This window comes from Anas acuta, chromosome Z (assembly GCF_963932015.1).
Source record: "Anas acuta chromosome Z, bAnaAcu1.1, whole genome shotgun sequence".
Taxonomy (NCBI): Eukaryota; Metazoa; Chordata; class Aves; order Anseriformes; family Anatidae; genus Anas; species Anas acuta.
In genome coordinates this window covers 59,114,319-59,136,148 of record NC_089017.1, presented here as the reverse complement: position 1 = coordinate 59,136,148, position 21,830 = coordinate 59,114,319, and the positions used below count along the sequence as shown (strand labels likewise).

Here is a 21,830-nt window from a genome sequence, read left to right as displayed (position 1 = left end):
GAATATAAGAATGGAAGGTAGTGTCCTTTTCAGTGGTACAAAAATCCAGCAGTGTCCTCTGACAAGCTGGGCCTGGATTTCATGGTGAAGCATGTGGTTTGTCACACTGTAATTTCTATGTTTATTTATTGAGTGTTTCTGAGAAGCCAGTAAACTATGTACAGCAATAGTAAGTAGGTGAACCGGTCACAGGTAACAGTACGGTCTGGGTGGCAATTAGCCTGTGGAGGTCTGTGAACATTTTCTCTTTGAAAGATGCCTTAAGTTGATTGTGAAACAGCAGCCGTTGAAATTATGTGGAGTGCTTGGTCTGATTTGATGTCTGGTGCTGGGAGAGTCCTCCTCTTTGCTGCCAGGTGTTTCTTCTCCTTGCTCATTCCTGCCTGCTCTGTTTTGTACCTCTTCCCTTGCTCTGCCTCTTTCTCTTGTATCCTGAGTTCATTCAGCTGCCGTTCAATACTGAGTTTGTGTACTTTCTGCTTGGCTAGTGAACTTAATAGCTTTATAGCAGGCTTTAAGTTCAGAGTCTGTTGTGAATTAAGCAGTTAAAGCAGCAGGTACCTGTGGCCAGATGCAGCAGGAGAGGAGAGCCTTCGTGCTGAGCCATTGTACTGCCTATCTGTATTTTCCAAAACAGTTTCAGACCTGGATTGTCTGTACTGTTAAAGACTGTCTGTACTTAAAACTGACCTGTTTTTGGTTTGGTTCTTTGAGCTTGAGGTGTTAATTAGCTAGTAAGTGTTCATCTGCTGTGTTTGGAAGACTGAGTAGAGTATATTTTTGTAGAAAACTGCTGTAGTTCTTTGGAGGTAGGGGCTCCTTGGCAGATTATTTTTGTGATGCTAGAACTTGTGATTTAGTCCAGGGTATGACCCACCTCTGCGGCCTAGAAGACAGTAGTATTGAAAAAATGTGTTGTTTTGCACAGAAAGTCTCTGAAGTACTATTTTGACTTCAGACACTAAACAATTTCCATTTTAGGTCTTTATATTTGGACTTACATGGAGCAGCTAGCATTTCTATATGTAAAAATATGGAAGGCTTTTTATGTTCAATAGCTTTTTAATGTAATGATACAAAGTAGTTTTATAAAGGTTTGCTTTAGAGGAGTTCCAATATCTTAAAATGGAGTTGGTAATTATTTTCAAATGATGATGAAACTGTTGATGTCAGTTTCCATGTAGATGATATCCATGTAAATGGAGATATCTTAGAATAATAACTGTGCAGTATTGTCAGGAAGATGCAGTAATGTTGTAGAGATTGCAGTCCAGAGGCCTGATAAGGATCATTGGAGGTGTGACACTCCAGCCTGAACCTGTATTTTCTTACTTGTGTTACGCTGACTGGGAAAAATAGTGTGTTACACTGGTGGGAGGTTTAAAAAAAAAAAAAAAAAAAAAAAAGGAAGTCCAGTAAAAAATATTGGGCCATTTTTTCTCTTCAAGGTTGCCTCAAACTAATGATACTCATTGTAGTATTGTAGGAGCGGGTTCTCAGGAGCACGTTATGAAACTTGCACTTTTTACTTCTGTTCAACATTTTCTTTAAAGAGGCTGAGCATTTCTAAATCTGGAGAGATAACAAGTGGTGCAACTTGAGTTTACAGGTAACTGTAACTGGGTTGAGGTGAATAGTATCTACAGTTGACTGGAAGACCAAATGATTAAATTTATTTTCAGCTTTTACCAAACAGAGATAAGTATCTCTGACTTCCAGAAGTGCCCCTTTGATGTTTGTTTTAAATTTTCTGACTTTCAGCTCTAAGAATGGTCCATTGATAGTACTTGGAATGTTCTTCCAAAAGCCTTTAGTCTGTTTTCTAAAGAGATAAGACGTCTTAAGGTTAAAATAAAAAAAGTTTTTTTAATTAAAAAAAAAAAAAGCAAACTTTATTTTTAAAAAGTTTTAAGAAATGACATGCATTGCTGCCTTAGAATGACACATATTGGCTGCCTTAGATTTGCAAGAGTTAGTCTGTTGTTCCCCGTGTATGTCAAGTAGATGACATTGTTATGAATGAATTAAGTTACTGATGAGTAAGTTTCCATTATGTTGAGGTTGCTTTTACACAGTGCTATCCAAGAAATGTGTAATGACACAGTAATTAGCAATTTTGATGCAGTTTATTGTTAGCTGGAGAAAAATTGCCAGGAGAAATTGTTTGGAAATGGGTTTTTGTTTTTTCAAAACTCATCTCCAAGTAAGTAGTATATATGGAAATTACATACTGAATGTTTCAGTACTTTATCTTTGAGTTGTCTAGGGATTTCATCTTCTGTGATTTGGAAAATTAAGAAATAATATTCTTAAGTCAAAATCAGATTGGATATGTTCATGTGAGTTATGCAATGAACTTTTTAACATTTATTTTTAGGGTCTGAATGTGGCAGTTAGGGATTTGGGGGCCTTGATAAACAACTGTCAAAGTGGTGTAATACCAATATTATGAGTGTGTGTTTGAATGAAAACTACAGTTATAACTGAATTTATTTGTAATAAAAGCTGTAGGAATGTCAACTCTAGTTTTATGGGTCACATGAAGATCATGTGAAGATATGAATTTCTCTCAAGGGAATAAAATAAATATAGCACTGTTCAATAACTAGATTATTTTCAGTTTAAATAAACAATCCTAGCAAATTGTGTATCAATTTAGAGCTATTCTTCCTTTTAGATACCATCACAAGAATTTTTGGAGCTTAGAAGCTCTTAGAAAATTTTCTAAGATATAAGAAGATTAAGTTTCAAGGGCTCTTCAGCTGTGAATCTTTTGGCTGTAAACTTGAAATTTCACAGATGTCCTCTATTTTATGGAGACATGTTTATAAAAATGAAGGAAAATGATGCAGTCATCCCAGGTCTAGGCTAGAAAAAAGAGTTTAATCTTTTCATAATGTGTAAAAACAATACCATAAATAGTTTACTAGATATTTGAATGGTGTTTTGATTGCCTTACAAGGGAGCTCTCAATATGATCTAGATTTCTGACATGTAGTATGTAGTAATGTAAAAAAATGCATTTTTTTTTTTGTACTGTTAAGTACTTATGAAGGAGTTTTGTTGAGTAAAATTCTGCTATTCTGTCTGTCCATGCGTACTTGTAACATTTAGGTGAAGACTGAAAATTGAACAGGACTGTTCTTTGTTTGAAATAAGGGCTACTGAGTGGGTGGATTATTTCATAAAAGCTGTATGTAATGTTAGAGGAACACTGCTGGAAATCAGAGGCATTAGAAACTTTCTCTATGCATTTCTGGAAGGTGTGCAGAGAAGCTTTGCTGCTGGATTAATGCAAATGCCAAAAAAAAACACAACAACCATGAGACTATAGTGGAAGTACTATGAACCAAGAAGTCTGAGGGACTAGCAAAACTGAAGACATGAAAATGGTAGCGGCTTGGGTGATTTGTTTAAATGCTTTGTACTTAAACATGAAGTGCTTCTTAAAGTCTTTTTGTTTCATGGAGTCTTTTCTTTTTCCTCCCTAGCTCTTCTGCTACTGTATGCTTTTTCTAAAACTGGAGGAAAATGTTAGTCTACTGATACCAGCACAGATACAGGATCTTGCAATTATGCATTATCTTATGTAGTTTAATTTAATCTGATGATACTTAAAGGAAGAGTGACAGTTGTATGCTTCATTTAACTTTGTTATTTCCTGACTGGGAAATATTTTTAGCAGCTTTGGTGTTCTCTTAATATTTTTATTAAAGAGTAGATCTGGAGCATAGAAACTTTCTGGATGCTTTTTTCCTTTTAAAGGTGATTTGTGTATCTGAGAAAGAATGTTCTGGCATACACCTCAGATAAGCTTGCATGTGATTACAGTGGTGCTGCTGCAGCACCTGTAATCTAGGGATGTCTAACTCTTTTCTGGGTGTAGGCTCTTCCTGTGTGTCAATCCCTGTATTAGAATTTTAATTTTAGCAACGTGACACGGTTGCGATTAGACTTTGACCCTAAAAATGACTTGGAGCAGTGTTTTCTTATGTCATGTTCTGTTGAGTGTGGCTGTGCAAGATAATAGAAACACCCCTGTGATGATAAAATTTAATGGCACCTTCAAGTTGTTAGCCCAGCTGGCTCTCTTGAGTGAATCTGAGATTTTTCTTTTTAACCTGTAAATGTGAAAGAAATTGTTTGTGTGTTAATGTGATATCTTTGGTAGCGGTGCAACCTGAAGAGCTTATGGTTGTTTCCAGTGAACTTGAAAAATGTGAACTTTTAATACAAGTGATAAGGAAATTTGATTTTTTTTTTTTTTTTTTTGTAGCCTTATTTATTATGTAGCCTTATTTCCCTTTTTCTCATAGATGTTGTTGAAATGCTTTGAGGTTATGAATACTGATTCAAGGATAAAAAGATTAGGAGGACTTAAAATTTCTCCAGTGTAGGTTCAGGGAAAGATCGTTTTGCTTCACAGACTTTCTGTACCAGCATGTTTGCTTAATATATGATGTGTTCCTTTTGGGTGGTGTGTGAACTTGGAACAATAGCAGCAAAGCTGCTGACTATACTGAGTGTATAATGCAACAAAAGAGACTTTTTTTTTTTTTAAACTCATCCATTTATTCACCATGTGTATAGTATTACAGTGTTTTGTTTCAGTACCCTTTTTTCGAACTGTTTTCTTTTGATGTTTAAGTGCATACTTGTAAGTAGTTCAAAGGTCGCGATCTGTCAGAAGAAAAAAATACAGAACTTTCCCACACTGAATTCATTTGGAAGTGAGATATTTGCTTGTTTCCAGTTTTTCTATGTCTAATTCTTATGGAATTTTCAGTATTCTGGGTTCTTCTGATTACCCTACTGCAACATGGATTTAAAAAAAAAAAACAAACGAATATAGTGGTGAGTTGAGGCTCATTTTAATGCACATGTCCATGTAGTTTCATTAAATCATTCAGCTTTTTGTGTATGTAGAATTCAGTTTGGTAGAATGTGTGCAAAACAAGTGTTTAAACAAGCTGCATTTTCTGAGTTGGAAACTCCGTGTTGATTTTGTAAGCAAGCAAATCAGAAATGCACAAAACAATTCTGTAGAGTAAAAATGTTCTCTCAAGGAAATATTTGATGAGAAGGCTGAGAACTATCACAAAATGATCATCTAACTTTAGACAGTAGAGTCTTTAGGGAATGGTCTTTGTAATCCTTGCCTTGACTTCGGTGAACAAGAATTTGATCACCTATTGTATTTAGAAATAACATTATTGAAGTTGTAACATCAAGAGCAAAAAGTCTGAAAGAAGTAACATGTAGATGAACCGTAACAATAGGTTCCAATCATGGTGCAGAGCACAGAGCCAAACCCTCTTTTAGTGGGAATAACTATTGGAGTTTCAGAGTTGGTATGGCCGTACCAGCACGGTGGCTAATCTAGTTTTGCTATTAAGTTTTGCGTTTGACCTCATACTTCAGCTGATGTAGAGCAGTATTGGCATAAGCTTGTAATTCTCTGTGTACCCAGAAAATACAGTTGCTCTTACATGCTTCTCCCTTAAAATGGGGATTTTGTTTCAGGATGACTTTACTCTAGTATTACGGCTAATTTTATATTTATTGGGTTGATTTGACCATGTGTTCTCAATCTAAGCGGTATATTGACAGTATATATTGACCAGAAGCCTGCCTGTCTTTTACTGTCAATTTTAATTTCTGTCTCTAAAACTGAATCCTAGATTCCTTTTATACTTCAGCAGGTATAAGGTGTGTGACTGTTTTCTGTCAGCTGAAACATGCATCTAGGTATTGTTTTCACTGCTCTTGCTTGTCTTTACCACTCCTTTCTTTGCTTTTTAGGTGATCTCTTTACAGTGCTTGGGAATATCTGTTAAATTCCATCAAATAATGAGCTAATAGAGGGTTTGTTTATTTAACTTCACATTTCTATGCCTGTTAATTGCTTCCTTACAGTCACATTTCACCTTCTATCTTCCATCTATAGGAATTGAAGACTTAATTTGTAACTAATAGCTATTTTTTCTTGCTGTGTAATACAGTTGTGATTTTTTTGTTGGTGTTGTTAATGGCATACAAGTCTGATATATTACATAGAGTCTTTGAAAAAGTCTTCTGGGTTTTCTCTAACAGTTTGCTAAGACTGATGTGATTAACCCCATAACGTGCTCTATATGCATTCTACATCAGGACTATTTGAATGCCAAAGTAATTGCAAATGCTGCATATATGTATTTCCTTTTAGTGCTTTTCCTCTAAAAGGAGCATTATGATGAAGAAGAGAGATTGGCATGAGCAGCATTATTGTTTCATAGGTAAGTGCAATATAAATAAATACAAACAAAACCATTAATGTCTTTTGTATTTCTAAGGTAGATATTTCATAAAATGTTGTACAGGAACTTGTGTGATGAAAGTTGAGGTGATCTCCTTATGTCAAATTAACTGCAGATTATTTTATTAGCAAGTATTGTATCCTGAAGAAACTGATAGGAATGCCTTCTGACATTCTGACAAGTGTCTTCCTTCTGACATAGTGTGCTAAAAATGTAATGAGCTTATTATATTCATTTAGCAGAAATCTGATAAAAGGTGCTAATTTCAGTTTATATAAAGAAGCATACCCATAATGTAACTGGAATATCTGTTGGTTCAGTAGCAGAAGATGGAATTATATAAATTACCATATAATAGATTCATTTTTGGAAGCTGAAATATGTGTTAGTGTGGTTTAGTTTAGTAGTTAGTGTGGTTTCATGCATTGTTTCCTTAAATTTCAGTGAAGTTCTCAATAAAGTATTACTTAAACATTGTGAGAATTTTTTAATTTTTTAGGAAATAATTCAGTAAGCAGATTATTTAGTATGTACTCTATTATATGGAATTTTATTAGTTTTATTCTTGCTTTATGGTTTGCTCACAAAATGCTAGTACAATTTACGAAACAAATTATTTTGATAATCTTGAATATAAGCACAAGTATTTATCCCATTAAACCATTGTAACTTAACCTTTTTGATTTTTGGTTCCTTGGTTTTTAAAATGATGTCTGGCGAAATCTGTGTGTGGATACAAAAAAAATTTGGAAGTAGATGTTCCTTATTGAAAACTCTGTGGTAGACTATTTCTACTGAAAGCTTTTGCTGCTTTAGAAAAGCAGTTACTCACCTTCATTTTTTGGAATGTCACATATCTGAAAGACACGAACATTGTTTTTGTAAGTGTATTTGTTATCTGTGACAAGGTGTCGACAGTGAATAGCTGCAGGGTAGCTTCCATGAGAAGAGGCCTGGGACTGCCCTGTACTGGACACAGCTGCTCCATCCAGTACCAGTGACCCTGCCAGAGGACACAGATGAGCTCAGCAGCCAAGTGTGTGTGCCCCTCTGGGAAATCATATTTTAAAACGTGCAAAAACTGCTATGCAGCAGCTGAGGAAGATTGGAGTGGGAGAAATGTGAGAGAAACTGCCCAGCAGTCACTGAGAGGGTGGACAGCAAGTGCAGAAGGAGGGCAGGAGGCACTCCAGGCACAGAGCAGTTCTGCGTGGGCTCCTCTCCACGGGCTGCAGCTCCGGCCCGGGGCCTGCTCCTGCGGGGGCTCTCCATGGGCCGCAGCCTCCTCCAGGCCACATCCACCTGCTCCAGCGGGGGCTCCTCCACCCATGGGGGGGCTGCAGCGTGGAGATCTGCTCCATGGGGGACCCATGGGCTGCAGGGGGACAGCCTGCTCCACCAGGGGCCTCTCCCTGCACAGCCCGCAGGGGAACTGCTGGTCGGTGCTCTGGGGGGAGCTGCCACCCACCTGTGGGGGACCCGTGCTGGAGCAGTTTGCTCCAGGGGAATGGATCCCATAGTATGGAGCTATGTGGGAGCAGAAGAGCTGCTGCCTGTGGGCAGGGCTGATAGTGGAGCAGAGTTAAAATGCGAGGAGGAGAGTAGCAGAGAGGAGCTGCTGTGCACTGACCACAGCACCCTTTCCCCAGCCCCTTGCACTGCTCAGGGTGTGGGGTGAGGTGTTAGAGGAGTTGAGAACAAATGTGTGAAATTGGGCCTGGGAAGAGTAGGGGCAGGAGGTAGTTATTTTTATTTTTCACCACCTTAGTTCACTTTTAGTTGTCTATAAATTAATTTTGTGCAATTTGTATCTTTTGTCTGTGATGGTAATTGGTAAGCGGTTAGAGAATCATAGAATAGCTTGGGCAGGGGTGGAGTCAGCTTTCTCTGCAGCGGCCCATGCCGTGCTGTGCTCTGCACATGTAGCTCAGACAGCCCAGGTATCACAGCAGTGTTTGGTCTGTTGCTGAGCATTGCTGGCACAGCATCAGGACTCTGTCCAACCCCCACCAAGACTATAGGGGATGGGCAGGAGGCTGGGAGGGGACTTGGCCATGGCAGCTTGCCTAAACTGACCAAAGGGATGTTCCATGCCGTAATAGTGTCACACTCCGCAATAAGTCGTGGCAAAGGCAAAATATAGGGGGGGCTCTCATTATGAAGATGTCTGTCCCCCCAAACAACAGCTATGCATATCAAGGCCCTGCTTTCCAGGACGTGGCTGAACCCTGCTTGTTGATGGGAAGTAGAGAGTAACTTATTTTCTCTCAGTGCTTCCATGTGGCCATTGTGTATTTTTTTTCCCACTTCCTTTCCCCTTTAATTTGCTTATCCTTTTCTCAACCTGTGAGCTTTTTTTGATTTGTTTTCCAGCGTACTTTCTTCTCCCCTCTTCTGAGGAGGGGGAGTGAGGCAGTGGTTGTGGTTGAGTTCAGTTGCCCAGCTGGGTACAACCACCAGAACTGGAAGAGATCTTTAAAGATCATATATCCCAACCCCTCCTCTGAGTGATGGGGATGGTGGGGAGGAGGGGCAAACACTAGTTTGATGTCCACAGCTACGACATTGGCATTTTGATGACTAGATGCATAGCAGAAGTGTGTTATTTTACTGGGGAAAAAGAATCCTAAGAATCCTGTTCATTCTGAAATCAGATTTGGATCTTCTCAGGTTTACCTGCATGACCAGTCTCTGTTGTGGAACCTGTTGGTATCACTGAACGATTACTGACTGTCTAGCCTTTCACTGTTCTGAGATGATTCTTTAAGCACTTGGTAGGGTGAAGATTTTGGTATGTGAAAAATAATGTCAGGAAATTTGGCCTTCCCCTACTACTTAGATTACCAAAGCACTATGTTAGTACTGTGCAATTTTTATTTACTTATTTATTTATTTTACTATTTTGTGTTGGCAATTGTGTGCTGAGCTTAAGGGCATTGCTTCTACTTGCCATGAAGGCTGTATGTGTTTACTCAAAAATTCTAGGTTTGCTGTGCTAGTTCTCAGTGGAGAACCAGTAAAATATGGAACACAAGTCTTTTTTTTTCTTTTCATTTGCTGATTAAAAGATCTATATATTCTGCTGTGTCAAATGTACTGACCTTCTTTCCAAGTAATAATTAGTTCACTTAAAGTCCTACCTTAACATACTCCATTTCTAGTTTCCTTATTTCTTAACTGGCTTTGTAGCACAGTGGGTGAGGAAACAATGGGTAATGTTTCCTCTTTAGTTCTTCAAGGTCACTGGCTTGGAACGTTGCTGTAGGATATCTAACAATACTCGAGCCTGCAAGAGTACATTGCAGCCAAATGTGCCTGTATTATGATTCTCTTAAACGCATCTACTTGTATTATACCTCTACATTTATTACTTACTATCATACTTTTCCATTGCATTAGGCTTTTCTAATTGGATTGGAGCCCCTATTTGTGTTTCTGTGAACAAGTCTTTCATTCCCCTTTGATAGTAATCATGTTTCTTCACCAAATAATTTTGCTTGCGCTTCATTGTTCAGCAGATTGTTTAGTCAGCTCTTGATTAGTGATTTTTTTAAACATCATCTGCTAAAAACTATTATGTGAGTATCTCTGAATCAGCAGATGCAGTTATTCGGGTGGTTATTCATATTTTTTTATGACTTTTTCTCTGCTGTCTCTTTGATTTTTATGACAGTAATAAGCTGAAATATGTGTAATAATAATTATATTTCATGATAGTTGAGTTTAAGAAATTACAGCATCTTCCCTTCAAACCAGTGAAAATAAGCTCTTAGTGACCGTCTTTAACAAAGGCTGTATAAATAGCACTAGGTACATTATTTTTTTTTCAGAGGATGTTTTGTTCTTCTGCCATGTATTCTCAATATTGAGGAAACTGTAGCAAAATAATTCTGAACAGGTATTTAAATCTCCCTGAAGTTTTGGCTGTGTAGTAGCCAATCTTCTCAATTTTGTTTTTTTTTAAACCACTGTTGTCAAATAGAAAACACCAGTCACTATTCTTACGGGCCAGATAAAGCTGAAAGCTTTCTTTAATTCTTTATTGTAGTAGTAAGCTAACATGCATTTTCTGAAAAAAAAACATGTTGGAATTGGTGTCTGGGAAATGATGCTAAATGGTGGATGGGGGGAGTATGAAAGCAGATGTATGACCTAATTAAATGGGACAGGAGAGAATAAATATTTTGAGTGAATACATTTTCAAGTTCCACAATTTACTGAATGAATTGTAGTGTCCTTGTCGTAAGTGTATAAATCATGAATCTCAAACTAATTCAGAAAAGGTAAAGGAATCATTTTCACTTTGAGCGTCTTTCAGTAACTTCAGTAACTATGTAGCTTAAGCATTTCCTTTGGTAAATAGATACTACTTGGGGAAAAAATCAGAACTGAACCGTTGTCTCTTGCAGAGCTGGCATGAGATGCAACGAATGTTTAAATAGCAATTTTAGGTCTGTTCACAGAGTCAGGAAGTAGTTTTATAGGGTATTTCTTTAGGGAAAAAATCTGTTGTGTAGAGCCTTGAGATTTTTTTAGCTCATCTCAGTTGCACCAATATCTGTAGCAGTTGTGTGCTGGAAACAGACTTTTAACTATGCAGGGGTACTTCACAGAAGATCTGTGAAGCAAATGTTGTTGCATTCTAAGTGTATGGCAGATTAAAGGAAGATATAACTTTGTACAAGGATTTTACTGTTTTGAATAACTTTGTTTTTCTTTAACAGAGTTCTTGTAAATGCTAGTAAATATTGCTGGTTGCGTACATTTTGGAGATACGTTTTGCTGCAGATACTATCAAGGGGAAAAGAAACAAGAACAACTTTGCAAATGGGATGAATGCGCTGTTGTTGACTGCTTCCTGACAGTAACCAGCTGGGCACTCTGCTAGTGATGTTCGCATTCTCACACCATCTAATTGGAGTTTGCTTATACTGATTTTGAAAAGAGGAAGAAATCAAAGTGGAGTACCGTAAACTTGACATGGATAATAAAAAAAAAGACAAGGACAAGCCAGATGAAAGAATCCCACGGACTTCTGGGAGGTCTGGCCATATTCCACGTGGAACTGGTTCAAGTTCAGGAGTGTTAATGGTTGGCCCTAACTTCAGAGTTGGCAAAAAAATTGGAGGCGGTAACTTTGGAGAATTGCGATTAGGTAAGATGACTGTTCTTTATTTCAACTTTCATTATTCAAAGCCATGTGTGTAGGCTAGGCATGAAGATACCTTCATGATATCCACACCATACAGCTATTCAAACTACTTGCAAGTTTCAGATGTGTTCGTTTTGCCTTGTAGCTCTCTTCTGGGTTGAACCCTAGTCCATATAAGCTCTATTACATATTAAGACTCAATGCAGCCGGAGACTTTCCAGGGCTAATAACATTTCATAACCGTGTGCAGTGCTGTCCCATGTTCAGTCAGTTGTCTCTCCGAAGATGCTGGAAATGCTTTCATAGTTACTGTATTTTGCTCTCTATCCTGACTTCCAGAAGCAGCTTATTCAGATGTATTTGAAGCTAAACGTATATGAGTCTTAATAATGTGTTAAGAATGTCTCTTGGAAGACAGTGTAGCAGGCACTCCAGAAGGTTTAACAACAGCAAGCTGTTGGATCCCTTGGTTTCCTTTTCACCAGTAATGGTGTAGCGAGGCTAAACAGTAAGCTGCTGTTAATTAGGGGCAGTCAGACTGGGTCTGGAGTTTTGGAGAAGGAAGGGGGGGGAGGTGGTGCTGGATATCTTACCATTAATAAAAAAAGTACAGAATGGACACGATGGGTGGTTTTGAAAGAGAAGATACCAATTTATTTTTGGGCACTTACATTTCCGTGATGACAGCACGGCTGTCCAGGGTTTTTAAGATATGGAAATTTTGTATGTATTAACTAACGTAACTGAACAGTTAATGGCAAGAATTTGCTTCAATATTTATGGAAGACTTGACTTAATGCTGTTTTTGAAGGTTAAAAGGGACTTGTTCAGGTGTGGGGCATATGAGAGTAGGGTGGGCTATGTTGTTGTGTTTCTGTTGGTGTTCTGTTTTTGGTAGAACTACTTATTGTGCTGCAGAAAGATAATAGAAACTGGTTTTTGTATAGTGCTGTCAGGGGGCACTATGCTCTGTGTCAGAATGCAAATAAGATGAACACAGTAATGCTGTAGAGGAATGAAAGAATATTACTGTACCTCTTAATGAGGATACTGAATTTTAAAACAGTCTCAGGAAGAGGCACTGTAGTTATTCCAGCAGCAATTACACGAAATTGCTATATATGTGCCTCTGAAAATCAGAAGTCAGGCAGGAGCTCTGTTTTGAATTTGTCTTAAACTTTTCTAAACTCTCCTTGAATGATTACTTTTCACTTAAACCTCTCAATGAAATAAAAGAAACCAATACAATTAATATGCCACATTTACTGCTGAAGGTAACTGTAAAATAATCAAGTTGAATATTTTCTTGTCCATTACCTTGGTGTGGTCACAGCATGCAAAATTGGTTATCTATTTCAGATTATTATCATATTATCTATTTTGGTTACAGCAAATACAGAGTGAAATCATCCATTTCTTTTTAAAAGAAACAATATTGAAGTGGCTAAAAATTAGTGTGATAGTGAAATAAATTGTGCATACTGGTAAAAGAAATAGGGGGAAGAGTATTCTGTCCTTCCATCTGCAAAGTGCACCAGGCTTTTTTTTGAACATCTTATTTGTTCCATACATTGATTCTTCAAGCCCTAATTTATTAGGGGTAAAGCTGTAATTTATTAGGGGTAAGATGTTTTAATTAATAATTAACTGCTTAAAGCGACAGCTAAGATTCGTATTAGAGATAGATTTTTAACTTCTTACTTTCTACTGTAGTAATGCATACGGAAAAATAACTTAAAGCAGGCAACCCTCCGTTGTTGTGTACAAAGATGCACGCAAGCAGTTAATTTGTTTTGTGGACTTCATCAAACTTGAATATGTTTAGCATGTGGCTTAAGGTCCAGTCTTCAGCCATACAGGAGGAATAAAGTTGTTAGAGTGATGAAGATGTGCTTCAGAAAGTAAGAAATTCAGTTGCAGCTTAGCCATTGCGGTACTACTTCCTCCTGAGAAGAAAGGAATTGCCACTGTTCTGTGGCTTGTTGTGGTTAACATGGTAAATTGGCTGCATGTCAAATCAGTAATGTTACTGTAAGAATGTTGCAAACTTGGTGAAATAGCTGAAATTTTGTCTCAATGAAAGTGCCACTTAAAACACTATGCGCAACCATTGAGTTGCAAAGGACTAAATTGTTTTGAATATTGAGCTGTTAATCTTAAAACTTTCCTTAGCTGTAGTTAAGATGAGTTTTCTTTTATTGTCCCACCAGACTTACGTTCCTGCTGGTTGTGATGTATTACATGTTACTTCCTTCTGTGCTTTCAGAGATACCAGAAGTGTCAAATGTGATGTCCTACATTTTTTGAGATGATTGCGTTGATTCACTGTATTCAAAGTTACAATATCCCTTCTAATGTTTCTTCAGAATGATAAACCTGTCTGCACTCCCCTGGGGTACTGGAACTGGATAGTTACTGGATTTGTTAACTAATCTAGTAGATGACAGGAATATCTAGTTAGACTGAACTAGCACATTCCCTGCAAGGCTTTTTAAACTGTCTTCAATATGGTAATACAATGCAAAAACACAGAGACAGCTTCAAAGTATTCTTTTAAAACAAACTCAATCATAAAATACATATTTTAGGTACCTGGGATGTCTGCTATAGTCCCTGGATAGATCATTGAATCATGATAGATCATTTGCTTGGTAACCAGGTTAGGGTACATCCTTCAGGTAGCTTGCTTTTTGTAAATTTGATCCCATAACAGACACACGATTTTATAGTTATTCTTTTTTTTTTTTTTCTGCTTTGCAAGAGTAGTCTATTTTTAAAAATAAGGACTAGAGCTGAGATCAGTCTCTTATTATAAACATAATTATCTTTACCTTTTTGTTTTGGTCCATTTCTTTCTTTTCCTGTTCATTTTTTTTAACAAAACCAAGCTATATACGTCAAATTTAGACACTCGTAATGTTACAGAGAAAAACATAGGATTGTCTTTAAAATAGTACACACTGGAATCATTTGAATCCTGTAGGGAAATCAGAAGTGTCAGAAGTGATTACTTCTTTTTTTCTCCCTTACCTGATACGTTTCAGTTTTACACCTTTTGTAGCTTTAGTGTTACAGTCATTGCATAAAATTTTGAAGTAATGGTGATTAGAAATATGCTCATCCAGTTGCAGAATTGCTTTTAAAACAGCAGATGCATTTTCCAAATGGTGTAAGTATTTAACTTGGCAATAATATTCTTGCCATCTTCGTCTTAAGTCTGAGTTTAGTAATATACAGAAGTGGGGTGCTGGAGGGGAGAAGGGAAGAGGGATGGAAGCCCTAATCAATTCTAACTTGTTAGAATGTAATGTTGCAAAACTATATAACAATTTTAGAAAAAAAATAGTTTTCAGCAATGAATCTGAAAACATAAAATATCAAATTTGATTTAGATACTAGAGAAAGTTGAAAATTGGTACATTACTAATGTACCAATTGAAGAATGTAGCAAATGTGGTGAAATAGCTGAAATTTTGTCTCCATGATACTGCCACTTCTGACACTATTCAAGAACCAAGTTCTCCTTGAAGTATGGCATAACAGTAAAAGACTGCATTTTTAAAATGAGTACCACAATATTTATTATCTTTGACGAGCAGTTCCAAAGAATCTTAAATGAGGTTTAAATGTGATTTTCCTTGATTAAGGAAACAGTACCAGATTCTGTTATTTTTTTTTTTTTGTAACTGAAGATTGTTTAATTTGCCTTTCCTTTTTTTTAAGCCTGTGCTTTTAGTTACAATTCTTGAAGTGTATATAATTTATCTTTAATTGGTAGGCTTAAATCTTGAAGTAAGATGACTTATTTTACTCAGATGTGTATAGTAATGATATGTTCATCATGTAGACTTGTTCCATTTATCTTCTCTGTTCTCGGGATACCTAAAGCGTTTGTAAGACATGTTGAAAATGTTTAAGTGTTTATGCTCTTTTATTTATTTTTTTTTTTGTTTCTTATAGTCCTCCTATTGTCATTTAAAAAAACAATAATAAAAAACCTCTTAAACCTTACTAAATTATTATTTCTTTTTTTTAACTTTTGAGTAAGACGTTTATGGCAGAGTAACCCTGTGTTTTTTACTGTGAACTATAGTGAAAATTATCACAGAAATTCAGTGTGTTTCTGTAATTCAGACCAAAAATCTTATACTTTCTAAACTATAAACAAGTTCCTAAGACTTGTTGTGAGTTTAAATTGCTATTCATACTTTGCTTGTAAAGGTCCTCTGTTATTTTAACGCTGTTAAAGCCCAAGTTGTTTGTTTGCTGAGCGTGTCATCTGTAATTTTCTGATGAGTTCTTGACAAGTAATTTACTTAATTGCTAAGGAAAGTAGTCATAAGTTTGCTGTGTTTTATGAGGATAGTTTTTGGCAGAATAGATCTCCCACAGCTCTGTGTTTTTATGAACTGTCACTGCTGAAGTCTCACGTTCTTGTTTTTGTTGTTTTTTGTTTTGTTTTGTTTTCAAGGAAACAATTTATACACAAATGAACATGTGGCAATTAAGTTGGTAAGTTAATACTTTTTTGTTAAGATTTGGGATGAAAAACTAATCAGGATTTTCCTTACAATATACAATGGCTTTTTTCCTTAATTGAAATCATTAATACTTTTGTATGTTTTCATAGAGTAGATGAAAGTAGTTAGTCGTAGTTGTAATTATATGCTTTGGCCATATTGAATAAAGCTAAAAGTTAATTGTCACTATTCTGAGAGCTAAATCAATGTCTTTGAAGTCAGTAATTGACTCCTGCTTCAGCAGTTGCCACAAGTAGGTAAAAGCCAAATTTAATGCAAATCTGATATCAAATGACTACAAAAAGCTCCAGAAATTCTACAGAATGTCCTTAGTTTAACACCCTTATTCTAGCAACGAACTGGTTTTCATCTGTTGTCATTGATACTTGCACTTCTGATTTGGTAGGCTTCTTATTTGTGACGGTGTGTCAAAAGTTCCCTTTCACTTACAAATATGTAAAACTTACATATTTGTTAACGTGATACTGTTCTGTTCTTTTCTGCATCTTTCATTAGAACTATTCAACTTACTTCATGTTTTGCTTCTGAACTCATTTAAGCTTTTAGGTAAATGTCTGTTTTCATAACCAAGGTATTTCAAGACAGAATTAATTTGTTTACTGTTTGTCCTTTAACTTTTTTGGGGACTGCTGTAAGTTTCTTGTTGCTACAGTAGAACAGAATGCTTTTCACAGCGTAGAGTGGTGAAATTTGGGTTCTGTAAAGAGGAAGACAAGCTATGGAAACAGAGAAATAGATGGCTTAAAACTGGAAGCCTAAAAAGTATTACATGTTTATATATTCCATGCAAAATGTGTGTGCAACTATCCACTGTTCAGAAAAATATTATTAGAATAATAATTATTAGAAAATAATTATTTCAGGAGTAGTTACAGATTTAAAAACAGCCAGGTTATACTTCAAAAGAGTAATGCTGGATGCAATTCAAAGGGTGTTCATCGTGTTTGCATTATATCTGATCTAAATTGACTTTGTTTTAAAACAATCTTCAAGTGATTTTTTAATGTCTGGTGAAACTTGGAAAGTGTTCTGAGAACTCCTCTAGTTAAAAACTACTTACTGTAGAGCACGTTCAGAAACAGTTTGCAAGAGAGTGATATTTTGAAGCATTAATTGCTTGATGTTGAGTGAGAAAACTTTTTAATCTGCTCAGTGATAAAACTGTTTTTATTACTTACGTCGTTCTTTTTTGCTGAATTTTTGCTTTTCTGCCGTTTTGCTTCTCCTGCTGGAGAGCGTGCCAGGACTCTGTAACGGTTAGGGAGGTTGTATACCTGCTCATGGTATACGTTCCTTTCCCTTTATAAACATTAGTCTAACAGCTTAGCATTTATTCACTTTTTATGTTTTGCGAGCAGACATCAGGTCTGTGCTCTTTGTTTTGTTAGCTTAATTAAGGTGCTCATAACTTCCTCTACCTTTTAGTAATTATCTGTACCTGTTGTAGTTTACTGAATGAGGTAATTTGAATAATGCATGTATTCTAGTTTGAACAGCAGCTGGTGGAAGATATGGTTATAATACTTCCTACGCTATACCAAAATTGTATTTTAATTCCTTATGGTAGCATCACGCTATTTACTTGCTGGTTTATTGTGAGCAGCTGGTAGGAGAACCTGTTTTCTCCTATGCCAGATGTTTTGTATCTAAATGTAACCATATACCTTGTTCAAAAATGATAGTATGAGTTACTCCTGAAGGCTTGCTGAGTGTCTGTTACTGATGTTTAAACTAAATGGATTTTATGACTTTTGTTTTGACTTCAAATTTTTCAGTGTGTTTAATATTTTCCCTCCTGTGCAGTGTACAAGTATGTTCTTGTTCATGATACTTCTGGTAGTTTAGGGATTACTTGTGAAAGAAAAAAGTTTAAACTATGTAAATTTCTTCTTATGACCCTTAGGCCTCACACAGATACTCATTTTAATTTATGAAGTTTATATAAAGTGTGTATTTATTGTCCTAAGACAGCTACTTTCAGGATCTTAATGCTTATAATCCATTTTCTTTCATTTGGCCTTTATTTTGTTGGACAGGTACTCAAAATTGAAAGGCCAGAACTTCCCCCCTTTTTTTTTTTTTAATCGGAACAAGAGTGTTAGGAATGGGTTTTGTGCTGGCTAACTGCGTGTTTCTGCTGTTCTAGTAGTATGCAGACTAGTACCTTTTGATGAGGTAGTTCTGCAATTACATTACTATTTGGTGTACTGTAAAGGGTAGCAATTCCTAGCGTTTATGGGTAGATTTCCTTCTCTTAATACATGACCCTCTACTGCATTTGCACCTCCTACTTGTTACTCAGCTCTGTCTTCTCCTTCAATTAACTTCTCCATTGCCCAAACGTACCTCCATGGGAGGTTGCTGAAGCACTAACCAAATATCAACTGAAGGAATTTCTGCTCAAGCAAATAGCTTGATTTTCCTTTGTCTTTGTGAAAGGCAACAAATTACAAGGTAGTCACTGGTGTTTTTCATCTGTAATGCTTAATTCATCAACTCATTAATCATCTGACTTACTAGATTTTAGTCCATAAAAATTGTAAGAGGTTTGTAGGAAAGAAGATACCAGTTCCAAGGCTAGAACTTTTCCTTTTTTTTTTTTTTTTTTTTAAATTATTGCAGTCTAGAATGCTACCATTTCAAAACCTCTCTACTTGAAATGTGTAGACTAGTAAATCCAAATCACATGCTTAATAGACTGATCTTTTTCTTTAACAAGAACCCTACCTCTTAAAGAAAAATTTCCTGGAAATAGCTTTTGTTTGCTTCTTAAGGAAAGATGAAGTAGAGATGGAATGTACACTGAGTTCTCAATGGATTATTAAAAATATGAAAACTAGGTAGTAGGTGAATGTTGTGCTTTAGGCTAACAAAGTTGTTGAAAACTTGTAACACTACGGATAAAGTGTTTTGTCATGGACCTTTAGATGGAAAGGGCGCGTCTTGAAAACTATAGTAGTTTATTCCTTGTCTTTAGAGCAAAAATAATTGCAATAAAAATGCATTATGAACTTGAAATGGATTTTTCATTTCAAATGTCTTTATTCTTTTGTCTGAATGTACAAGCATCCCACAAAAGAAAATAAGAAATAAGGAAGAAAAGATTATGAATGAAGGAGCTATTTTTTCTGCTTCTTTGGTAACTGGTACTATGTCAACTGCATGCTAATGCTTTGATGGCAGGAAAATCTCGAGAACTCAGGTTGAACCCCAAGCTCCTCATTAAGAGGGAATGCTCTTCTGTGGCGAAAAGAAGCTATCTATGTTAATGAAACAGCTTTGAAATAATAATGGCTTAGGTATTTGCCAAAGGATTCATAAGGAACTGTTCCAGTTCTGCATTGTTCTGTAAATCACATTCACGATGCTGCTTGTACATTCAAGATTAATTATGTAAACCAAAAACACACAATTTATTTGGTAAGAGGAGGAGCTGGCTTCAGAGTCCTCTGGGATTAATGTGACATTTGAACAGTGCTTCAGTTTTGGGTTCCCAAACTTATTTTTAGTTCCTGAAATCTACCGTAACACTAATGAAAACAGAACCATGATGTGTTATTTCTTTTTTATTCTTGCACATAGTTCTCTTTTTAATAGTCACGAATTAAAAAGTTGTTTGCAGTGTGTCCTTCACTTTCGTCTTACAGTGAAAGTTTACATGTAACATACATTTTTTTCTGGATTTCTGTTTGTGTATCCTATTCTTCTCATATTTCAGTAGTTCTCTCCATACTTCAAAGTATGATGCGTAGGAACAAAACTAATTGTGTATGAATACGTTATTGTTCTTGCCCTCTCACAAGTTTTGTTGAATGAAAAAAATTATTTCCTCTGTATGTTTGGAGCTAGTGAATAGTCAATAAAGCATCTAAGCCTACTTACACATGCATGCAGTTGCAGAAAACCCTCGATCAGTAAATAGATTACAACTACATATTGTCACATTTTTCTGCATTACTGGAAGCAGTGAAAGTATTAACACTGTCTATCTCCTAGACAGGATTTTGACTTAGTCTATATGGTGGCCAGTTGGCAAGTAGACTTGTTAGACTGTTTGCAAACCTGTACCTCCTGGAGACTTATAAGAACTTTTCTGCTGATGACCTGAACAAGTGCCATTTATTTGAAGACCTGTCAGCGTAGATTTTTATGTCAAAAATAGGAAATCTTTTTCCTAGGAAAGTCCTCTCTTTTTTTTTTTTTTTCTTTTTGTGAATAGCAAATTAAATATATGCAAGCTATTTTTCTTCCTCGTTATGAGAATTGTGGGAGTGTTCTACAGTATTGAATAGTAAGAAATTGACGGTGTCTTCTCTTGTTGTATTAAACTGATGCAGAGTTTTATGGACTAAAATGTTTTACACTTAGCAGTCAGTTGCGAGCTTTAATTAATGTGTGTATACAGTTGTACATTGTGTAACTGTTAGATTTGTATAATAACACTGCAGGCAAACCAGTAGCAAGAGTTGTATAGTTTTGTAAAAAGTTAAAATGTTTTATGCTTTAGAGTGGATTAATTTAAATGTCTGGAAGCTGTATACTAAGGTTAATAATTGCACTTATTTGCTGAGAACCATATTTACAATAATATGCTTTAAATGAAATCTGCCTTTAATATATGGCAATAAATTTCAAGTATTCTCAAACTGGAAGTGAGAGCTTTTGGTGGCCCAGCTAGTGTAGCTTAACGGCTGTGTGTAAAAGATTAACACCTTTTTGTTTTTAGAAAGTTCTTGCTCAGTTCTTTGTAAAAATTTCCAGTAAACAACTGGAATGAATGCTATGGAGGATAAAAATATTAAATTGTGCTTAGTTCATGTATAAGCTGCTGTGTTGGCCTCTTTTTACTTGTGGTCCTCAACAGTTGGTGTCCTGCCAGAATCAAATAACAAATGGATTCTGACAGGGATTTTGGCTGTAGCACAAGCAGCAATTTGAAACATCTGAGTGTTGGAGGGAGATGGGTTGAGGAAGAGAACTCGGCTTCTTACAATTGCAGATTGGCTTGTGGCTTCTATAGCCTGGATGCATGACTTGGAAAGAACATAGGTTAATGAGCTGTTAGCTTCTGGAGAAGATGATGTGAGGAAAGAGATGAGTACCTTGCCCAAACTTTTCCTGAAAATTGTCATTCAGCACTATCTGTTGTTGTTGGTAAGTGTTTGTATTAACAATCTTCCAAGTACATGCAGTAGTTGGTGCAGGAATAATTAGCAGTTAATGTCCAAATTGTCACTGTCTCACTAGAAGTTTTCACGTATCACAAGAAACCAGGCGTATCTTCTAGAAGGTGCTCTAGGAAATTACTTTAACAATCTTATGATAAAGTAGTATTTACTTTGGAAAGGGAAATACTCAAGAAGTTAGGGCTTACATTTAGACTGCTTGTGTGTTCCTGTGTTTGATATCATGTCACTTTATTCTCTGAGATTTTGAAACATTAATATGTATGACAGAACTAAGATTTCATTAACTTATGTAAGATATGCCAGAGGAAAAAAGGTTTAAAAAGCAGTTATTTTGGTGCTTTTTTTTTTTTTGTACTTAAAGTTTTAGAATGATGCAACTTAATCTATGTTAGGATGTGGCTATTTGGTGAATGGATTTATTTTTTTCTCCTGATCCTAGCATAAAACTATTTTTGTTGATAAAAATGCATCTATCATGTATAGCAGGAGTGTGGACTGTCTGATTTGTTAAGCTCCATGCCAATGCTACCTTTTGTCTGAGGACTTTGACACATACTCTGGGGAGACAAACTTTTTGTTTGTTTGTTTTTTTACTCCATGAAGGGTCTGGGAATCAGTTTGCAAGTTGGACCACGGGATAATGGAGCAATGC

The 21,830-nt window shown here is 36.2% G+C and overlaps 1 protein-coding gene across 15 annotated transcripts in view; it reads left to right on the top strand.

Annotated features, from left to right (window-relative positions):
• The window catches only part of CSNK1G3 (casein kinase 1 gamma 3), a 70,794-nt gene that overhangs the window by 2,467 nt on the left and 46,497 nt on the right, over window positions 1-21,830 (top strand). For 10 of the 15 annotated variants that reach the window (XM_068666566.1, XM_068666571.1, XM_068666567.1 and 7 more), the window contains 3 exons: window positions 6,206-6,275; window positions 11,021-11,451; window positions 15,920-15,960. The exons of 2 other annotated variants lie outside the window; for them this stretch is intronic. In XM_068666566.1, the coding sequence (XP_068522667.1) occupies window positions 11,277-11,451; window positions 15,920-15,960 (216 nt within the window). In that variant the 5' untranslated portion in view covers window positions 6,206-6,275; window positions 11,021-11,276. Of the gene's footprint in view, window positions 1-6,205; window positions 6,276-11,020; window positions 11,452-15,919; window positions 15,961-21,830 lie in introns of those variants that run through there. 3 more of the 15 variants (XM_068666577.1, XM_068666569.1, XM_068666580.1) reach the window with 3 other exon arrangements.